The 22,643-nt window shown below is 41.2% G+C and overlaps 1 protein-coding gene across 1 annotated transcript in view; it reads right to left on the reverse strand.

The window, feature by feature from the left end:
• Positions 1 to 10,530: 10,530 nt before the first annotated feature.
• Positions 10,531 to 22,643, reverse strand: part of LOC138979051 (uncharacterized) — a 50,755-nt gene continuing 38,642 nt past the window's right edge. The window contains exons 23-31 of the mRNA XM_070351861.1: positions 22,304 to 22,518; positions 21,736 to 21,877; positions 19,251 to 20,261; positions 18,637 to 19,039; positions 16,588 to 17,468; positions 15,813 to 16,018; positions 15,200 to 15,302; positions 12,831 to 13,067; positions 10,531 to 10,958 (exon numbers count right to left, since the gene is read on the reverse strand). Of these exons, the coding sequence (XP_070207962.1) occupies positions 10,696 to 10,958; positions 12,831 to 13,067; positions 15,200 to 15,302; positions 15,813 to 16,018; positions 16,588 to 17,468; positions 18,637 to 19,039; positions 19,251 to 20,261; positions 21,736 to 21,877; positions 22,304 to 22,518 (3,461 nt within the window). The 3' untranslated portion in view covers positions 10,531 to 10,695. The remainder of the gene's footprint in view (positions 10,959 to 12,830; positions 13,068 to 15,199; positions 15,303 to 15,812; positions 16,019 to 16,587; positions 17,469 to 18,636; positions 19,040 to 19,250; positions 20,262 to 21,735; positions 21,878 to 22,303; positions 22,519 to 22,643) is intronic.

Here is a 22,643-nt window from a genome sequence, read left to right on the forward strand (position 1 = left end):
TTTGTACCCTTGTTAAGTGTTTCTTGTATAGAATATAGTCAATGTTTGTAAAGATTTTAGTCAAGCAGTATGTAAGAAATGGTAAGTCCTTTGTACTGGAAACTTGCATTCTCCCAGTAAGGTAGTATATTGTACTACGTTGCAAGGCCCTGGAGCAATTTTTGATTAGTGCTTTTGTGAACAAGAAACAATTAACAAGTGGCTCTATCCCATCTCCCCTCCTTTCCCCGTCGCGATATAACCTTCGTGGTTGAAAACGACCTTAAACACCAAATAAAGAAAGAATAGATAAAATACGGCAAAGAGCAAGCATCTTGCTGGCTACTTGCTCCATAGTTGTTGCTGTAGTTATGACGTAGGACATTGGTTCTTCAGGATACAGGGAAGGTTAATTCTTGTGAGAGTAAAAGAGGATGGCTGATTTATATAATCTTACCTCCGTAAGAACGTTTCTGCGTGGAGAATCGTGCCGTACCTTAAAAACTCTGGCACATTGTTCTGGTGAGTTTGCAATTTTGCCAGTTAATGACATCGTGGCCCACAGTTGCAGAAAGGTAAACGGAAGATGTGCGAATTTCATCTGAACATGGTGCTTTTTTCAAAGAAGCAAACATTGTCGTTTAGTCATCAAGATTTCATGAGGAGGAAAAGCTGTGGTTGGGCAAGTGAATAGTCCCTTCTGTTTGGTGCATGTGTGATCGAGTGTATGTTTACTTATATTTTGTTCTGTTTTTGCCCTATTTTTTTTCCATTCGCAAGTACCCTAGTTAAAGAAAAACGTTTTCTGCAGTTGTGGCGGATGCAAGTTGTTCCTCCCCCCTCCCCCTTTTGCTTCTCTCTACATATGGATAACATTCTACATGATTCGTTCAGGCTTCGGTGATTGATATCTCATGCAACAACTTGTAATAAAATCATGTTCCAACAACTATACCAGTTCTTATGGACTTGAACTTCACGCTTGTGCATATTTTTGATTTATTCTTTCTTAAAATAAAAAAAAATACTGCCATTGCTTCTTTTTTTTTTATAACTTCTATTCAGAAGAGTGTTGGCAGTTGAAATATTTTTCAATCTATCTGTAGGGTGAATTGAGGAGTAAGCAAGTAAAACTGGATGCATATTTAGTTTGTAAAAGTAAGTGCAGGAAATCCTAACCAAATCTGTTATTAAATGTAGGTCCTTCGGAATCATTTTGGAGTTTGAGAATTGTACTCAAACATAACTGTAGGCAGGGTTTGTCTATTTGCTGTCCATAAGCTAACATTTCTGCATGTCTTTTATTGTTTGTAGGCTGCTTTGACAGAGGAATAGGTTGGATGAGATGACTCAAAACGTTCCCCTTTATTTAGCCTAGGGGCTGGGTAGCTCAGTTGGTAGAGCACTGGACTTGTGATCCTAAGGTCGGGTTCAAATCCCAGCAGGGACGGACACGGGTCAACTTTATGTGCAGACTTGGACGTTTCCATGTACCACCCCCGTGTCACCTTTATGTGCAGACTCGGAGACATATCCATGTCCTACCCCCGTGTCACCGCAGTGGCACATAGAATACCTCGGTCATTGTGCCATAAATGCAGGTGGCCAATTGCACCAAAACACGCACACACCTGGGTTGCGCAAATCTTGTTGCTGCTAGCTTTCCACCGAGAGGAAGCGACCCAAATTTCCCAGCAGTGGGATAGTAGAGTAAATGAAATAAACAGAAAAAGGGGTTTTGGGTATTTTGTAGGCTTTGTTTTTGAGGCTGGAATAATTGCGGGTTGTTCAGGTTGAGGTGACATGAGGAGATGGAGTAATATCGCTGGCAGTGTAATATCGCTGGCGCCCCCGGTGGGTTAGGGGAAAGAATTTACCCGATGCTCCCCAGCAAGAGGCGACTAACGGATTCTGTTTCTCCTTTTACCCTTGTTAAGTGTTTCTTGTATAGAATATAGTCAATGGTTGTAAAGATTTTAGTCAAGCAGTATGTAAGAAATGTTAAGTCCTTTGTACTGGAAACTTGCATTCTCCCAGTAAGGTAATATATTGTACTACGTTGCAAGCCTCTGGAGCAATTTTTTGATTAGTGCTTTTGTGAACAAGAAACAATTAACAAGTGGCTCTATCCCATCTCCCCCCTTTCCCCGTCGCGATATAACCTTCGTGGTTGAAAACGACGTTAAACACCAAATAAAGAAAGAAAGAATATCGCTGGCAGTGAGACAGTGAGATTAACAACTATTGTGTTTTCAGCGTAGCAATAGGGTCCGATATTTAGACGAGACAAGTATAATGCCGACGAGTCGAAGACGAGTCGCATTATACTTGTTCGAGTCTTAAATATCGGACCCTATTGCTACGCTGAAAACACAATAGCGATTATATAGCTGTTATGACCTTGATTTGTTGTTCCAAATTTACAAAATGACAGTTTTTGCATCAGGTTTTGATAGCAGACAAACTTCTTATGCGCATCATGTTCGCGCAGACATGCACACCGCTACACGCTTTCTGACTTTGGAAGAAAAACTGACTCCAAGTGCATTCGACTTCACAACACAGTTGTTGAAACAGCTTTTTAAGTTAGTGTAGGCTGTTGTCGATAGAAACATCGCCGTGGTACAGATGGGTAAAGCGGAATCATGCGTCGGCCATTTTTCTCAATATGCTTTTGGATATTGAGTAAAATGGCCGACTTCCGCCGCATTATGCTTTGATGATCGAAAGAGACCATCCAATCACAGCCCCCGAATTCCCCCACGTGTTCATCAGAATAGCTATATAGAGTAATATTGCTATTTCATATGTTACGTGGATTTCCATTGGTCAATTGGGAAAAACTGAGCTCATTGTAAAAGTGATATCCACATTTCCGTCGATATCAGTTTTGATATCGACGACCTCTTTATTGCTCCCCCACTTTTAAAACAAAAACACCTAAATTTAAAAACAAACAAATATATATGAAAATGTAATGATCCCAGAATTTAGTTGAGCAAGTGACTAAAGACTTTTTGAATACTGAAAAGTACAAGAAAAGAGTGAACAAAAAGAAATAATAATCAGAGGGAGGGATATGGAACAGCCAAAACTGAGACAAATACTTTTGTAATTTCTTTACAGTTAATACAAAATGTCCAGAGAATTAGCAATATATCTAACATTGACTGACTGTGTGCTATTGGTCTGTTTCGACAGTGATATCAAAATCTCGACCTCCTGTCTCGATTTTGATATCACTGTCTCAACAGACCATAGCAGAAGATATCATCACACAGTCCGTCAATATTGGGTAATATTGCTGGCAGTGAGATAGAGTAATATCGCTGGCAGTGAGACAGTAATACCGCTGGCAGCGAGATGGAGTAATATCGCTGGCAGTTTACTTTGTTTCGTACATAGAGGAGAGAAAAAGTGTGTGTGGAATGAGGGGATTTGTTTGTTCGTTCATGGGCTGAAACTCCCACGGCTTTTACGTGTATGACCGTTTTTACCCCGCCATTTAGGCAGCCATACGCCGTTTTCGGAGGAAGCATGCTGGGTATTTTCGTGTTTCTATAACCCACCGAACTCTGATATGGATTACAGGATCTTTTTCGTGCGCACTTGGTCTTGTGCTTGCGTGTACACACGGGGGTGTTCGGACACCGAGGAGAGTCTGCACACAAAGTTGACTCGGAGAAGTAAATCTCTCGCCGAACATGGGGACGAACTCACGCTGACGGCGGCCAACTGGATACAAATCCAGCGCGCTACCGACTGAGCTACATCCCCGCCCGGATGAGGGGATAATAATAATAATAATGATAATAAATGAGCATTTATATAGTGCAACATCATAACTTTACAATTATGCTCTTTGCGCTTGACACATTTTAAATTAAAACACAGTTATACTAGCATTTACATCTACAGTTATAGTCGACAACGCTTAATTAAAAACATACACCATCAAACATACATTAAAAAAAATTCTTCCACTAACTAAGTAATAAAAACATGAATAAAATAGGTAGTGAAAACAAGGACATACCAGCTGAATACCCTTAATCAAACGGAACATGTTATCAACAATACTGGAAACAGCCCTAGATGTTTATATATACAAAATCACATTATCACTAAAACAACAAATACACTACATGTAGCCTACTGACGGACTGAGAAAACAAAATCAGGGGTTGTATTTCTTGAAGAGGTGTGTTTTAAGTGCTCGTTTGAATGCTTAGGGTGACAGAGTGGCGGATGTGAAAGGGGAGAGAATTCCATTGTGTTGGTGCGCAGAAAGTGAAAGTGCGTTGTCTGTATGTTTTGGTTTTGGTGTGAGGAATGGTAAGGATGCGACAGTCAGAAGAGGCACGGAGTTGTCTTGCTGGAGAATAGACGGTGAGGAGTTCAGTAAGCAGGAGACGAGCCAGAAAAGAAGTTAAAGCAGAGGGTGGACAGTTTGTAGTCGATGCGGGCTTGACTAGGTAATCAGTGCACGGTGTGCGAAGAAGTGGTGTTGCGTGATCTCGTTTTCGTGCTTTGAGAATGAGGCGGGCTGCCGAGTTTTTGACTTTTTGTAGTTTATGCAGGAGGTACAGAGGACAGCCAGAGAGAAGAGAGTTGCAGTAGTCAAGTTTAGAAAGAACAAAGGCACAGACAAGAGTGTTAGTTGTTTGAGAGGAGAGTGTGTGGCGAATGGTGCTGATCTTACGAAGCTCAAAATAAGCTGCTCTACAGACTAAAGATATATGTTTGTTAAAGGCACAGTAAGCCTCCCGTAAACCATCACAGAGCTCCCCGAGCGTCTAAATACAGTACAAGCATACTTCCATTTGAACGCTCACCGAACGGGAACATCCTGGCTGCTTTCTGTCGAGCGTGAGAAATTTTCAAAGAATTTATTTTCGTGGACTTGGGCTGCTACAACAATGGCGCCTCGTTTTGGTGCTGGACGGCTGTTATGATACCGGAAATCACGCCCGGACAGCAAGCCTCCCGTAATTTAAACCATCATAGATACTCTCAGGCTTTTACACACAGTACAAAAACCCTTCCATTTGAACGCTCACCAAACGGGAACATCCCAGGTGCCTTACGTAAAGAGCGAGCAATTTTTAAAGAATTAATTTTGCAGATTGTCTCGAACACTCTTAATTTGGACCCATCCTGAATTCAGGTCAAACATGAGTTACTTCCCTTCGGGTCTCATTCTATCGATGTAAACTGGCGATAGCCGTGAATCGATGATTATCAAAATGTGTTTGGACCGTGGTGCGTTTTTGCGCTAGACCTAACTCACGCTGACAGCGGCCAACTGAATACAAATCCAACGTGCTACCGACTGAGCTACATCCCCGCCCTGTACTACGTTGCAAGCCCCTGGAGCAATTTTTTTATTAGTGCTTTTGTGAACAAGAAACAATTAACAAGTGGCTCTATCCCATCTCCCCCCTTTTCCCCGTCGCGATATAACCTTGAACGGTCTTTTTGTACCTAATCCAAACGAGTTGAATTTTAGTCTCAGAATGCACCAGATTGTACAGATTTTAATGTACCATTTAAAAAAAATTCAGGGGAGCATGAACCCCCTAGAAAAAAAAGTGATTTCCAGTTTTTTCATCACAAGGGAGTCCCACCCCTGATTATGTGCGAGTAAAAATAAAAATGTAGTCTGTAAATTTCATTCGGTGTGTTCGACGGATTGACTAAATGTATGTCGCTTCATGTCGCTTGTTTTAATGAGATATTTGACATTTTTAATGACCAAACTTGTTCATTTGTAAGCGTCCAATCTGATAAGCAATCCCATAGTCCGGGCTTTGGTGAAGATTGCACGACCAAAATTTCAATAAATTTGAGTTAAAAAAATGACATCGCCACAGTGGGGCCTCAACTTAGCAAGAGCTGTACTGCGAACGCCAAGAAGAAGCAAGAGCTGTATATGACATAAAAAAAATTAAAAAAAACAAAAACATGCGGGATATCATCTGGGAGAACTTCGATGTAAAGTTTCATAACTTTAGATCGGTCAGGTAGTTTTCCTAGAATTGCTAGTGTACACACACGCGCGCACACACACGCACACCACTATCCTTGTCTGATTCCCAGTCTAAGTTAAAAATCCTTTAATAAATGTAAAAATAAGGACATCTTGTTTTTGTGGAAAAATTGTAATGCGAAGATACATGCACACATTGATGTGAACAACACCTAGCATTTTACCACGTCATGTCCCAAATAGACGCTAGTTCTGGGGACAAAGATATTAAGTTAGCATAGCAACAAAAGCTGCATTACAGCATATATCTGAATGCAGGCACAGATTCAAACATACAACCAGAGAACTGGCATGTATAACTTATCAAAATATGACTAATAACACCAGACATTGTTTTAATGAATCATGCATTTTATACCATACAGCAAAAAAGTAAGGAAAAAGCCAAGCAAAATTGAATGGACAACATAACTCAGTCCAGTTGATTGAAACACTGAACTGTGCATTTGATTTCAGCTGTTGCAGAGCTTTTGGTGTTGTGTTCGTGTTAGACATGACATAATTACTGAAATACTTAAATTATTCTACGAGCTGCCGAGCTACAGGATAAACTTTCACTGTCAAGAGAATGTATTTTATTATGTGCAGTAACACTTTGTGATGAATAAATGGCAACAGCTGAATAAACCGAACCAGTCTGGCCCCAGACAAGAGAACAACAAACAAAGACCCAACAATAAGAAGCAAGATCCTACTCAAACAAACAAAATCCAAAACAAGCACGCACAGCAGCAAACAATCAACAAAAGGAAAGACCCGAAACAACTCAAATACAACCACACACAAAACACACACACACACACACACCCTACAACATCGAAAATAACCCCTGCCTCCCAAAATGATGTCTCCTTTGACTTCATTGCTGGGTGAGGTGTTCATACAGACTGGGATTTTTGAACGGATAAGTTTGACAATGGCAATTCTTTATTTAACGAGGGTACACGTATGAGCAGTTTACGTAATTCAAGGATTATAGCAAGGATATAAGCATGAACAAGACTGTCCAAAGCACATTAAAACGAGAAAAGTGTAACTAACTGAGACAGTTTACCAATTAACATCAAAATTAACACAAGTACAGAAGAACTCTTTGCAACGATATTAGTACAGCAAAACAATGCACACTAATAAAAAAAACGTCATGATTCTGTCGACTATGGTTCAGTAAATAACAGTCAGAACGGTAGGTTGTAACGGATGTGATAACCGCTCCGGTAACAACAAGCCAAGCAAGTCTGGCGAGTCGGAACAGGTATACTGATGACAAGATAAAGTAATATTAAATAACGTGACATTTGAAAAAAAACCCGGTCACTTGTAAACTGAAGGAAAAAATATTGTATGAGTCAGTTGTAACATGCTGATTATTTAATAGTATGATGTCATAGCTCGGATACTTTTGGCTGCGAACACAACCTTTTTGAAAAGAAACAATCTGTTTTTCGGAGAGAGATTGCTTATCATATGATATCGATCGTTATTAGCGTAATCTTGCCAGTCTTCAACAGCATGTTAGAGTAAAAAGTTGTTATATAATATAATATATTCTGTTGTAAACTTGAATCTTGTAGTAATCAATATTATTTGAGGGTCTAGTAGTTGTTGTAGTCAAACAGTCCTATACAGTGCCTCTTTAACTTCCCCCTCTCTCTCTTTACTTCTCTCTCTTTTCTAGATCATTCTTTTTTTATGCAGGTTGTATGTATGTATGTGGCGATGTGAACTGTGATGTAATGTATAATGTGTTGTAAAAATTAAAAAAACCAGGAAAACAAAATTAAAGAAAAAAAAAAAAGTTGTTATAACAAACACCAAAAAAATCACCCTGAGACTGCCCTACTTTAAAAGAAACTCCATTACAAACGCAGAAACTTATATATGTCTTCAACAATTCCCTTAAAGGCACAGTAAGCCTCCCGTAAACCATCACAGAGCTCCCCGAGCGTCTAAATACAGTACAAGCATACTTCCATTTGAACGCTCACCGAACGGGAACATCCTGGCTGCTTTCTGTCGAGCGTGAGACATTTTCAAAGAATTTATTTTCGTAGACTTGTTCCGTTAACAACAACGGCGCCTCGTTTTTGCGCTAGACCTAACTTTTAAAATCTAAATAATAAATTGACAGCTTGTTACACAAACATTCTTTAATCATAAAAGAATTCGTTTTTCATCAAGACAAGATCAGAACAATTCGAAGTTGTGAAAGTTTAAAAAAAGAAAAGCCCGGAAGCAGGGTCACGCAAGGGTCGTAGCAGACGACGGCCGGTTTATCAGTGCAAATCGCCGTTCCTCTCAACAGTCAAAAGCCATCGCTAGAGTTCTTGTGAACCACAGCCGTTGTTTCGTGCATAAAAAAAACGTGCTATTGTAGATAAGCTAACGTCGAGTCGCATTCAAATGACTAACTATGACGACTGCATTGTGAAAAGGGAAAACTGGATCACACGGGTTCACGACGGCTCAGGGGTAAGATAAACCACGCAAAAATAAATTCTTTGAAAATTGTTCGCTCTTTACGGAGGGCACCTAGGATGTTCTCAATTGGTGAGTGTTTAAATGAAATGGTGTTTGTACTGTGTGTAAAAGCCTGACCGTATCTGTGATGGTTTACGGGAGGCTTACTCTGCCTTTAACTTTGTAGACACTGCATGAAGCCAACAAGATCCAGAGTGAGAGAGACGCTCACTGCTTACATTTTTTTGTGTTGGACACCAGCAACCTCTGGTAACATTTTGTGGTTTTTTTTTCTCTCAGGAAGGTGAGTAAGTGGAACTGAAGTTTATTTTTGGATTGCTTCCCCTTAATCATGCGCTGCGCACCTTCAGCACCGACTGATGAAGAGGGAAACTACTGGAACACAGAGCGAAGGGGGCAGATTCTTTCTAACAACACAGGATCTGATTGAAGAGGGCAAAGAACAGTTGCGCATTAGTCTGAAAATAAGCATGGGATACCTGCGCAATACGGTTATATAAAAAAAGGTCCTCTGTAAAGCCTCAGTTGAAAACAACACAGAGATACTGTATTCAGTATTGGTGGAATTACTATCTGTAAAACCGTGACCCCTAAAAAGAAAAGTAAATATTCTAGTAATAACATGAAAAACCGATAACCCAAAAACACCACAAGCCCCAAACAAACAAATAAACTTATTTAAAACAACAACAACAAAGAACCACACGAAAAAACACAACGTGATCAGAAAAAATGTAGTCACCGTATAAATCCTTTGTTGGTACATCGATCTACATTCAAAGCGTTTAAAACGGGGAAGAAATACAAGAAGAAAACACTACGTGCATGAACTAGCTTATCTGATCTTATCTGGCAATTGTTTTATGTAATGAAGAAAAACTTAAAATTTCCGAGACGACAGCTGTAACGGCTTTTAAGAAAAACCGCAAATTCAGGCAAGTATGTTAATCATGTGAAAATTGAATACGATGGGGCATTCAAGCCAGGCGATAAATGTAGTTTGATTTTAATAATGGGAAATTTAAGATATTGAGGATTGAAGGCCTTTCTTTAACAAACTGAGCATAGCTCTGCAAACATGAATTAATTTTTAGATCAAAATAACCGCTTATAAAAATGTCTGATGAAAATCGAGTCAGTGTCATACATACGCTTACATAATAAAAGGCTTAAAATTTGAGAGAGAGAAACTGAAACAGAACTTGTTAGAAAAGGCCGGATAGCTAGAGGTTTTAGGCAAAAGCCAAATCTTACAGCCTGTCCCTTATACAAACGTCTGCACATTACATTCATAAGAAAAACAATCGTATTTGCTCACATACGGACTACAAAAAAGGAAGAACAGTTCAATCATACCAAATATAAGTGTCGGAAATGCAACACGGTTGCACTATACGCACTGCATATGGAAATCCAAAACATCTTATGACAAAAGAAAGAAAAAATTGACATACACTTGCTTTAAAAATCATGAAGTTGAAAAACAAAATAATTCTATACAAGGACAGCACAATACAATACGAATTTTCGCTTATGAAAGCTTCATCAGGAAACAGACAAAAACAAAGGGCAACGCTTTTTGTTGTCCTTTGTTTTTGTCTGTTTCCTGGTGAAGCTTTCATAAGCGAAAATTCGTGTTATATTGTGGTGTCGGTGAGTACAGCATTCTTTTGATTTTCAACTTCGTTCATCTCACCACAGTTACTTTGTTATTTAGATTTTTTTTAAATCATATTTTTGTGGGGAGGAATTGCTATGATCAGCTGAGAGAGAGAGAGAGAGAGAGAGAGAGAGAGAGAGAGAGAGAGAGAGAGAGAGAGAGAGAGAGAGAGAGCGAGCGAACGAACGAACGAACGAACGACTGACGAACGAACGAACGGACTTTATTTGACAAGGATAGGTTTAAGGCACATTGCCTTGTCTAACAACCTGTCCTGAAACAAATACTTAACATATAATATCCACTAATTAATAGATAAAAAATGTTAAATGCAACCAATATAAAATGGAAACACAAAATTAATGCGGAGAAAGTTAGAAAGACCACAATGAAGAAGAAAGGTAATGCAAAAAAAAAAAAAAACGCACACACACGGAATGCAAAGAAAGTGAAAGGCAATAATCAACGTCTCTCGCAATTTTTGGCATGCAAATTATGACAGCGTTGAACCAAATGGTCCGTTGCTTCAGTTAAGAGTCAGCTCCTCCTCATACATCTCATACAGACCATTGGTATACACAGCCCGGATGCAAACAAATAGAGAATTAACAGGTTTTGCATAACGCTGAACATAGCTCGTCGCTTTGGTTGTCACGTGGTTGATGACGTCACCATAGCCTTCCGCTGTTCCGGCGAAGACGGAGAACGTGACGTCATGCGTGGTATGGAAGACGTCACGCCAGTGGACCTGGATTTTCTGCTTGCGGTGGAATGCAACCGCCGAGTTCCCTGTTGGCAGATAAACGCCCTCTTTTCAGCATATTTCTTGGGTTGTTGATATTTCGTAATCACAAACACAGACACTGAGGCAGAAAGATACTGAAAAATATAAGAGCACAAGCACGCAGACCAGACAAACAGACATGTTGTATACTGACAGCACAACCTTTGCCAGAATGGAGTTTGTGATTTTAAAGGGATACTATTGATTTTACAGTTGGGGGTGGGGGTGGGGGGTGGGTTGGCGGGGGGTATTTCTTGCGAAATTGACGAATCGTGGGAATCCACTGTACATAATTATCTAGACGCACACGGCATGGTTTTCTCGAAAAGACATCACAAGTATGGTAATTATTTAAATCGAAATGAGTGAATGCGCTTCAAGGCGCTGCTTCAAACAAAAAGTAGTCGAGAAGCGTCGCCGTCAGGCGGCAAGACGGCTACGCCATCAATGACGCGGCAGCCTACTAACCGCACCACGTACAGGGGAAGTACACAAACAACCACTACAAAGAATGCTCTTTTCTTGCTTTTTCAAAGTGAAGGCAGTCCTCCTGCGCGGTAGCATTATAGAATAGAAATAAATGAACTTAAAAAAACCCAAAAAAACTGAAGGCTCAGATTTCACCAGATTGCTTCATTTTCCTTGATTTTTATCAAACTTTTTCGGGGGGCATGCCCCCAGACCCCCCCCCCCCCCCCCCTAGGAGCGGCCCCCCTAGGAGCGGCCGGCCTTTGTCTTCTAAGTGATGGTTTGAGAAAGTAGGTGGGTAATTTGTTGGCTCAGGTTACATCAGATCGGTCAATTGTCCTTGTTTGATCCAAATTGTTTTCTAATATGTACTTTTTGGAAGGTGTATAAGGGGAAGTTTCTTGGCTCAGACTGCACCAGATTGCTCCATTTTTCTTGTTTTTATCAACATTTTCCGGCGGGGGGGGGGGGGGGGGGCATGCCCCCGGACCCCACTAGGAGGTTCGAACGGTTCGCGCCCACAACTAAACGCCGCTTCGCTTCGCTTCGTCGAATTGTCCCTACAAAAATTTGGACCCCCCCCCCCCCCCCCCTTAAAAATGATTTGATCCGCCCCTGTAGTTCAGTACACAGATTGTTAGCCTTAAGATGAAAAGAAGGTGGAACTGAGGAGATTTTCTCTCGAACCTCAATCGACATTGACAATCCAGAATGTGTTGAAGAGCGCATTGTGAAAGAACATTTGCTACAGGTGAGTCCATAATCTGCACTGCATATTTGCTTCTCCCGGCATGCAACACATTTCTGTCACATTCATGCAGTCTTCGGATAGATTGCTTTCAAGACCATGTCGGCAAGTGAATGGACACATCATCAAACACTTAATGTAACGAGAAGCGAACTAAGGTAAGGAGAGCGTTTTTCTATCTTTCCTAATTTGTCGGAGGTGATGTTGGAAATGGAGGAAGGAAAATGCCCTTTGTCCTTTAATTGCGTGTGTTTTTATATACGCCTCTGGATAGAGTAAGACCTTTTACACAAAAGTAAGATTCTTATCTCCAAGATTAAGGCGACAGGAATAGCTCTATATATATACTTGTCAGGAACCTACACAATCTGTTGGACTCAACAGTGTTCCCAGTGAGTCATATAAGCAACAACAGTGTTCGTCTGGTTCGACTGCCGGGCGTGGAAAAATGGCAACCGATAACGTTGAGGGTACTCTAATGTTTTTGCAGCTAAACTAAAGCTTTGAAACTTTACACATTTCCAGGGATTGATGACCGCCAAACACGACGAATGATAGTCATGAAAAAATCTAGAAGACCACAGTTTGGCAAGTTTGCCTGGTTGGTGTCTTAGGTTCGCTTTTGTTACGAAAACTCCGTCGCGAAAATGGCAGAACGTACCTGTGAGAAGAGGTGGAAGGTCATCCAACTGCACTGACTTGGACACAGTGCGTGACGTCATGTTACGGACGTTCACGGCTCGCAACTCGGCGGTTATTTCCCCTTTTGGCAACAGGTCTCCCATCTTGTGCAGCACAGCAGATGTCTTGTACGCGTCCAACTGGAACCATTGCACCAAGGCACGCGATCCGTGGCGGAAGCGAACGTAGAAGTTGGTTACCGAAGGGTCGTTGATTCCTGGATGAAATACCGAGAAAAAATCTCTAGGAAACAACCACCACCAGAACTAAAGAACAAGTCGCGTAAGGCGAAATTACTACATTTAGTCAAGCTGTGGAACTCACAGAATGAAACTGAACGTAGTCCGCCGCTAGTGCAAAAGGCAGTGAAAGTGACGAGCCTGTTTGGCGCGGCAGCGGTTGCGCTGTGCTTCATAGCACGCTTTACTGTACCTCTCTTCGTTTTAACTTTCTGAGCGTGTTTTTAATCCAAACATATCATATCTATATGTTTTTGGAATCAGGAACCGACAAGGAATAAGATGAAATAGTTTTTGAAACGATTTCGGAAATTTAATTTTAATCATAATTTTTATATTTTTAATTTTCAGAGCTTGTTTTTAATCCGAATATAACATATTTATATGTTTTTGGAATCAGAAAATGATGAAGAATAAGATGAACGTAAATTTGGATCGTTTTATTATTAATTTTTTTTTTTACAATTTTCAGATTTTTAATGACCAAAGTCATTAATTAATTTTTAAGCCACCAAGCTGAAATGCAATACCGAAGTCCGGCCTTCGTCGAAGATTGCTTGGACAAAATTTCAATCAATTTGATTGAAAAAATGAGGGTGTGACAGTGCCGCCTCAACTCAGTTTTACAAAAAGCCGGATATGACGTCATCAAAGACATTTATCGAAAAAAAGAAAAAAAACGTCCGGGGATATCATTCCCAGGAACTCTCATGTCAAATTTCATAAAGATCGGTCCAGTAGTTTAGTCTGAATCGCTCTACACACACACACAGACACACAGACGCACACACACACACACACACACACACACACACACACACACACACACACACACACACACACACACACACACACACATACACCACGACCCTCGTCTCGATTCCCCCTCTCTGTTAAAACATTTAGTCAAAACTTGACTAAATGTAAAAATGAAAAGAAAAGAAACAAGTCGCGTAAGGCGAAAATACATAATTTAGTCAAGTAGCTGCCATTTTTCAGCAAGACCGTATACTGGTATACTCGTAGCATCGTCAGTCCACCGCTCATGGCAAAGGCAGTGAAATTGACAAGAAGAGCGGGGTAGTAGTTGCGCTAAGAAGGATAGCACGCTTTTCTGTACCTCTCTTTGTTTTAACTTTCTGAGCGTGTTTTTAATCCAAACATATCATATCTATATGTTTTTGGAATCAGGAACCGACAAGGAATAAGATGAAAGTGTTTTTAAATTGATTTGGACAATTTAATTTTGATAATAATTTTTATATATTTAATTTTCAGAGCTTGTTTTTAATCCGAATATAACATATTTATATGTTTTTGGAATCAGCAAATGATGGAGAATAAGATAAACGTAAATTTGGATCGTTTTATAAATGTTTATTTTTTTTTACAATTTTCAGATTTTTAATGACCAAAGTCATTAATTAATTTTTAAGCCACCAAGCTGAAATGCAATACCGAACCCCGGGCTTCGTCGAAGAGTACTTGACCAAAATTTCAACCAATTTGGTTGAAAAATGAGGGCGTGACAGTGCCGCCTCAACTTTCACGAAAAGCCGGATATGACGTCATCAAAGACATTTATCAAAAAAATGAAAAAAACGTTCGGGGATTTCATACCCAGGAACTCTCATGTCAAATTTCATAAAGATCGGTCCAGTAGTTTAGTCTGAATCGCTCTACACACACACACACACACACACACACACACACACGCACGCACACACGCACGCACATACACCACGACCCTCGTTTCGATTCCCCCTCGATGTTAAAATATTTAGTCAAAACTTGACTAAATATAAAAAGAAAAAAGCGGTCAAGAAGAAAGAACAATAGATAATACTAAGAAAACGACCAGGACAGAGATCCTATTCCGTTAATTTAAGGTAGCGAAATCACCGTACGATTCTGCGACACATGGCAAGCAATGGGTACTACGGGATAAAGTTAATTAGGACTCAGTTTATGTTCAAGACGTAATCCTTGATATCGATTTGACTGAGGGCTTCCAACACGTCACAGAATGTTTTCATTAGTTTGTCTGCACTGCAGGTCCAGGATTACATGCAAAATTATAAACTGTTGAAATCAAGCAGGAGTACCATACCTTGCCAACAAAACTCCAGACTGGAATTGCTGGATCGAATATCTGGATCGGCAGTATCGAAAGGAGACATCAAAGCGTTGTTGGAGAGTGATTTGATTGCCACCTGTATGAATTCAGTCTTGTTTAAACGCTGTTCAAAGACACTCAAGCAGAATCACTATGAAGAAATTAAATGCTCCAAATACAAGACTTTTAGGTCATATTTACGCAGTCGTTTTGTCTATAGATCCAAGCATCACTGGCTCTGATCCATATAACACGGTTTAAAAAAAAAATACTGGTGACATCTAAAATTGGTCCCCACTGATATGTCTTCACCCAAAACAACAAAACTTCTCTCAGATGCACAGCATGTTTATATATGGTGATTTAGAAACTACAAGCACGAGCTTATCGTGAAGTTCGAAGACGCCTTCAATTTGTCGGTGTGAAAAAAAAGTCCTGAATATCGTATGTGCTTATCTAGCTGGAGAAATGACATTTCAAATGGTGGAAACCAGAAAATTTATATATTGAGAAAAAAGGACAAAAGTTAGTCTTCATAAGCAGCAGTCTCACTGCAGGCGGTGGTGAATACTGATAAGCTTTGATAATAAGATAAACGAAACCTAACCTGTGAAACTTGTGGAGGTTCCAAGACTATTTCAACGTCGAGAGATCTGACCGTGGTCTGGATTTGAACCTTGTTGACACACGTGACGGAAACTCGAACCTTGGAACCATGCTGTGGGTTGTGTAACTGCCAAAGACAGGTGAAGTCGCTGTTTACTGCTTTCTTCGTAGCGATTCCAAGGGAAGGGTGCACGGTTGAGTGACCATCTGTAAAAGAAAGTTACTGAAATATTCAAGAATGCAACTTTGAAACTCGTCTTAGTAATAGAAACAATGTTTATATCTATACCACACTTGTCTAACTTTTAACTTTACAGTTTTCTCCATAATCATTCCATATTACTGCTTTTAACTCTTAGAGTATATATGTACGGGAATTCGGGACGACACATATGTATGTATTGTTGATGTTCGATACAACACTGATGTGCAATGGATGAAATGACGAATACGGGGACGATTTTGCTCTTTTAACAGCGGCAACGGCAGGTCATATCAATGGATCGGTACCAAATAGGCATGCATGATAATGGCTTTTTATGCTGTATGGTGGCAGTCTTCTTCTTCCTTTTGTTCGTTAGTATGGTGGCAGTGATGAGAGAGTATTTTATCTACAATAAACTGCACCAACAGCAACTTCAAAACAAATACAGCCTTTTGATTACACATGGGATGCTCCAGCACGTGCTGCATGTGATAAATTGCCACGTGCAACGAACAGTCACGAAAGATGACACCCCACTTGGATAATGAATAAGAATAACTTGAAAACGTACCCAGATCGCACAGGCAAGAAACCACACCGCTCTCCTCGTCGACCGCAGCCCAGTGCGCTTCCACTTCCACTTCCACTTCTGTGTCAGTGTTCTTTTCATCTCTGTAGAACACACTGACGGTCACTTGCCCTACTTCTGGCGCAGTTCTGTCGAAGCTGATTGGTTGAGACACAAACCTTGACCTCTGACCCGCATGGTTCTTGACCAACGCTGTGGCATAAAGTGGTGTCCCATGCTGTACGTGTACTTCCATATGCATGTGGCCTGAGTGACCCACAGGCGTCCAAGGTTGAATTTGAAGACCTCCTGCAGTTTTTCCTATGCCCATCATTATAGACTGGATACCAGATTCACGGTCAACGATCCGCGCGCACATAGAAACGGAATACTGTGACAGCTGGTGAATGATGATTGCCTCTTTCGGGGAAGTACCAATGTCGGAACAGACGTAGAGTGAGGCGTGGATTTCTGCTCCTGCTGGAGCTTCAACGACGACGTTCAGAGTCGTGTTGCCTTGGCGCTCACCGGCTAGAAAACTGTGTTGAGCCGTAGCGTTTCCGGACTGGGCGTAACGAAAAAAGAAAGGCATCTTCAGATCTTCGAGCTCAACGTATCCTTTAGCACCGTACTCTAATCCGGAGGCACCTACTTCAACATTGAGCATTATGTTCGTGTCCGCCAGATGAAGAGACAGCTCAGCCGTGTACATGTCGTGCAGAAAAGCCGAAGTCCAGGTGAAGGTCAGATTTGATTCCCTTTCCAACGCGAATAGAAGACAAGTGACTCCCTCTGGTGGTGTGACGTCGACCAAGATGGCAGGCGAGACGACTGCCTTGCTCTCGAGGCCCGCAGCATCTCTGGCCTTCACCGAAACCACGTAACTGAAAACCGTAATAAACTTGAATAGACAAGAACACCACAATCATCACCACCACCACCACCACCACCGCAACTGAGGCGATAAGCAAGTAACGCTGTGACCAACGTGATACCATATACAAGGACGGTCAGAAACCCTAAAGCTTATTTAAAAAACGACATTTATTTTTAGAAATGTTGAGGCCAAAGAAAGGAAACAAACAATAAAATCAAGCAACAGAAGATATGAAGGTCAGATAAGAAAATAAACAAGTCGCGTAAGGCGAAAATACAATATTTAGTCAAGTAGCTGTCGAACTCACAGAATGAAACTGAACGCAATGCAACGCAGCAAGACCGTATACTCGTGGTCCACCGCTCACGGCATAGGCAGTGAAATTGACAAGAAGAGCGGGGTAGTGGTTACGCTATACTGCATAGCACGCTTTTCTGTACCTCTCTTCGTTTTAACTTTCTGAGCGTGTTTTTAATCCAAACATATCATATCTATATATTTTTGGAATCAGGAACCGACAAGGAATAAGATGAAAGTGTTTTTAAATTGATTTGGAAAAAAAAATTTGATAATAATTGTTATATATTTAATTTTCAGAGCTTGTTTTTAATCCGAATATAACATATTTATATGTTTTTGGAATCAGCAAATGATGGAGAATAAGATAAACGTAAATTTGGATCGTTTTAGAAATTTTTATTTTTTTTACAATTTTCAGATTTTTAATGACCAAAGTCATTAATTAATTTTTAAGCCACCAAGCTGAAATGCAATACCGAACCCCGGGCTTCGTCGAAGAGTACTTGACCAAAATTTCAACCAATTTGGTTGAAAAATGAGGGCGTGACAGTGCCGCCTCAACTTTCACGAAAAGCCGGATATGACGTCATCAAAGACATTTATCAAAAAAAATGAAAAAAACGTTCGGGGATTTCATACCCAGGAACTCTCATGTCAAATTTCATAAAGATCGGTCCAGTAGTTTAGTCTGAATCGCTTTACACACACACACACACACAGACACACACACACACAGACACACGCACATACACCACGACCCTCGTTTCGATTCCCCCTCGATGTTAAAATATTTAGTCAAAACTTGACTAAATATAAAGAGAATAATATAAAATGAAAAAGAGAATGATGAGAACAAGGGAGAATCAAGTTTCCACCTGTGGTTATGCTCCAGTGTCAGGCCCGCCTTTGTAAACTCGGTGTCAATGCCAGCGTGAGTAAACGGCACAATGGGTGTTTTTACGTCATCCTCATCATGCAACGCAACGTAGTATGACGCAACTCCCGACTCCATGTCCTCAAACCCGTACCAGGAAACGGTAAGACTGGAAGTAGAGGACTGCGCATGTCGGTTTCTGTAGCGACCGGCGGGAAAAGCAACGCCCGGAACCGGGGGAGTGACATTAATGAGGAACCCGTCTGACACAGCTGTCGTCTGCAAGCCAGCCTCGTTCCTAGCACGCACCGTGACGTAATAGCTCGTGCCTGTTTCCAGGGAAGTGGTAGTGAATGTCCAGGTCGTGTTGAGCCCGACGTCTGTCAACTTCTTGTGATTGGAAGCTGGAACGTGAGAGACGTGCGATTAACACAAGCCACAATTTCAAGGATAGATGGGTTCGAACAAACCAGATAACAAACAAACAAACAAAGAAACATACAGTACCTGTATTTAACCTTGGCCAACCTGGCTTACAAAAATGTCATGCCGAGTAAAATGTGCTGAGATTTAAAAAAAAAACCAATTAAACAAAAGAGAAAAGAACTGCCTTACCGAATGACGAGGTTCCAAGCCACACTTCGTAGGATACGACCGCACTTTCCAAGTCGTAGAAAACGTCACCCCAACACGCCGTGATGGTTGGTTCAGTCGTGACGTAGTCCTCATCAAATTTACAGGTGACGTCAGAATCGAGAACCGTTTTACCGCGTCTGACGATTGGAGGACTGTGATCGACGCGGACAGGTTGTGACGTGAAGCTCACGTGATCCTCGCCAGTAATCCAAATCCGCACGTGCAGAATGTAATTGAGGCCTGACTCCAACATCCGACTTCCCGGCATGCAGTGGACCGCAGTCACGTGACGCCCTACATCATGCCAGACGGATTCAGTCAGTGGGTCGAAAATCCCTTCCCCTGGAGGCAGGTCTTCTAGACTGAAACTCCACTCGAAGCGCGAGATGTTTCTAAAAATCTCAGAATTGTTCGGTCTCCAGTGACCTTCCAGGCATTTGGCGGACGTGGTGAACAGGTGTTGTTCGGACGAGCTGCCTATATACGGAACAACTTGCACGTTAGTAAGGTCAGAATGGGAGCCGTTGAGTTCGTTGCAAGGCGATGTGATGTGATCGCAGAGCTTTCCGGCTGCTGAGCAGGTGCACTCCTTTGTGCAGTAGGCCACGTCACAAGAATGACGTATCAACAGCAGCGAACCGGATGTGCCGTCGGCGTTTTCGAACAACACCTCAAACGCCATTCGGACGATGGGTCCAAGCAGGCCAACTTTATTCACTGCCGCTAAGGAAAAGTAAATGACGTCTCCTGAGGTCAGTTCTGAGTTGAGAATGAGCGTGTGTGTCTGGCTTTTTGAAGTGTCCACATGGGGAACTGTCACTTCACCATTTGTCATGTCTTCTCCATTGTAGCTGCTACCAGCTATAAACAGATAGGAGTTTACTGCAGAATCAGGATCTTTAAAGTCACGCCAAGAGACCTTCACACTTGTGATGACATCCTCTGCCGTAGAGTTCTCTCTGCTCCAACTCAAAGGAGATTCGAAAGTACCTGTCAAAAAAATATTACGGGTTAAGTCCGGTTATTAGCACATTTGGAAATACCCGACAGCACATCTTTCAAAACCAGCACATCACCTACCATTTTTTCATTGAAGAAATGAGGGGGTAGGAAATAGAGTCTGTACGAGTAATGTCAAAGTCTGCAACTCTTATGTGTACAATTTCTCTTTGTTCGTTAATCAAATCAATCAAGACTTGACTCACCAAATCTGGATACACTTTTGTCAGCGCATTACCTTCAAACTTCCAGACAGGTAGTTGAAATCGCAAAGACAAGCTAACAAACTTCAACTCTGAACGAGATCCGAAATGAGGCACATGCGTTAAAACCAAAGAATATATGCGAATCTGAAAACAAGGGTCTCAATAGCTGCATGCAAACGATGATTTGACGAATTCACCCGTTCGATTTTGCGTTCCCCTGGTTGTATTAAAGGCACAGTGCCCCGTAAACCATCACAGATACTGTCAGGCTTTTACTCACAGTACAAACACCCTTTCATTTAAACACTCACCACTTGAGAACATCCTGGGTGGCCTCCGTAAAGAGCGAGCAATTTTCAAAGAATTAATTTTGCGTGGTTTATCTTATCCCTGAGCCATCGTGAACCCGTGTGATCCAGTTTCCTTTTTTCACAATGCAGTCGTCAGTTAGTAATTTGAATGCGACTCGCTGTGAGCTTATCTGCAATAGAACGTTATTATGTACCTCTGACTATGCACGAAACAAACGGCTGTGGTTCACAAGAACTCTCGCGATGGCTTTTGACTGTTCAGAGGAACTGGCGATAGGCATAAACCGTCGTCTGCTACGAGAACCACGACCTTGCGTGACCCTTCGAATTGTACTGATCTTGTCTTGATGAAAAATGAATTCTTTTATGATTTAAGAATGTTTGTGTAACAAGCTGTCAATTTATTATTTAGATTTTAAAAGTTAGGTCTAGCGCCAAAACGCACCATGGTCCGATTTTTTTTCAGACAATCTGCAAAATTAATTCTTTGAAAATTGCTCGCTCTTTACGTAGGGCACCTAGGATGTTCCAGTTTGGTGAGCACTCAAATGGAAGGGTGTGTGTACTGTGTGTAAAAGCCTGACAGTATCTGTGATATGGTTTACGGGAGGCGTACTGTGCCTTTAAAACAGCATCCAAAGAAGGAAAACCCGCCCACTTCGTAAAAATGTACACATGAGTTCGTAAAACAGTGTCGGTCTAAATGTCTATTTTCAATTGAATCAACAAGATAAGGCCCCAGGTCATATTTTTGGCCTCAGAACATCCAGTGAACGTCCTCCGGATCGCGGGCCTCTTGTAGTATACCTTAACCTGAATGGTGTGAAAACTGAGCAAATTTAAAACAACAACACAAACAACATATTTGCACGCTTGCAACGAAATGAAATAAAAAAGACAAAAGTAACCTACCAATCAACAGAAAAAAGGACAGAAAATGATTTGTACCAGAAAAAGGCGGAGATGAGTCCACCAAGATGACGTCAGAGGTGGCGGTGACGCAAAGAGAAGCCGAATTACAAGCGGAGACTGTCGCCCAGTGACTGTCACCATCAGCAAGCAACATTTTCTTCGTGAAAGTTACTGATAACTGGAGAAAAAAAATCAACAACTGGAAAAATAAGACGCATTGAGAAGTTTAATTTATTTTCTTGAAATAGAAAGAGAGAGAGAGAGAAGAGAGAGAGAGAGAGAGAAAGAGAGAGAAAGAGAGAGCGAGAAAGAGAGAGCGAGAAAGAGAGAGAAAGAGAGAGAGAGAGAGAGAGAGAGAGAGAGAGAGAGAGAGAGAGAGAGAGAGAGAGAGAGAGAGAGAGAGAGAGAGAGAGAGAGATTTTACCGAACGTCGAAGAAAAGGAAACCCCAGCAAAAAGTCAAAGCTTGAAACCTTTTTCAGTTTACGACAATAACAAATATCCGCCAACCGGCGACATAAACAATTAACAATAACAACATGTTCTTGTATCGAAATTGTTATTGAATAATTATTTTTGAAGAACATATATCATTAATTGCCCACCTGCTCATCAGGTCCGAGGTAAACTGGATCCGTGACGAAACGACCAGTGAGGTTGCTTCGAATGTAGACAGTATGAGTCACGACTGAACTCTCGGGGTCTGAAAAACGCCAGGCCAGGCAGAGAACAGAACGGTCCCATTGGCTGGTTGAAGCGGTCCCGTCACGTGGTGACAGAAAGTGTGGTTTGCTGACAACTTCCGGTGGTGTTGGGTCAACTAGGTAGATAAAACATGTTAACTCTTAGTATACGTTGTACGTGCCCTACAACATCGCATCGAAGATTGTATCTACACATAGATCATCTAATCAAGCCCATTAAAAGATGTAAAGTTAATTCATC

This window comes from Littorina saxatilis, linkage group LG10, assembly GCF_037325665.1.
Source record: "Littorina saxatilis isolate snail1 linkage group LG10, US_GU_Lsax_2.0, whole genome shotgun sequence".
NCBI classification, from domain to species: domain Eukaryota; kingdom Metazoa; phylum Mollusca; class Gastropoda; order Littorinimorpha; family Littorinidae; genus Littorina; species Littorina saxatilis.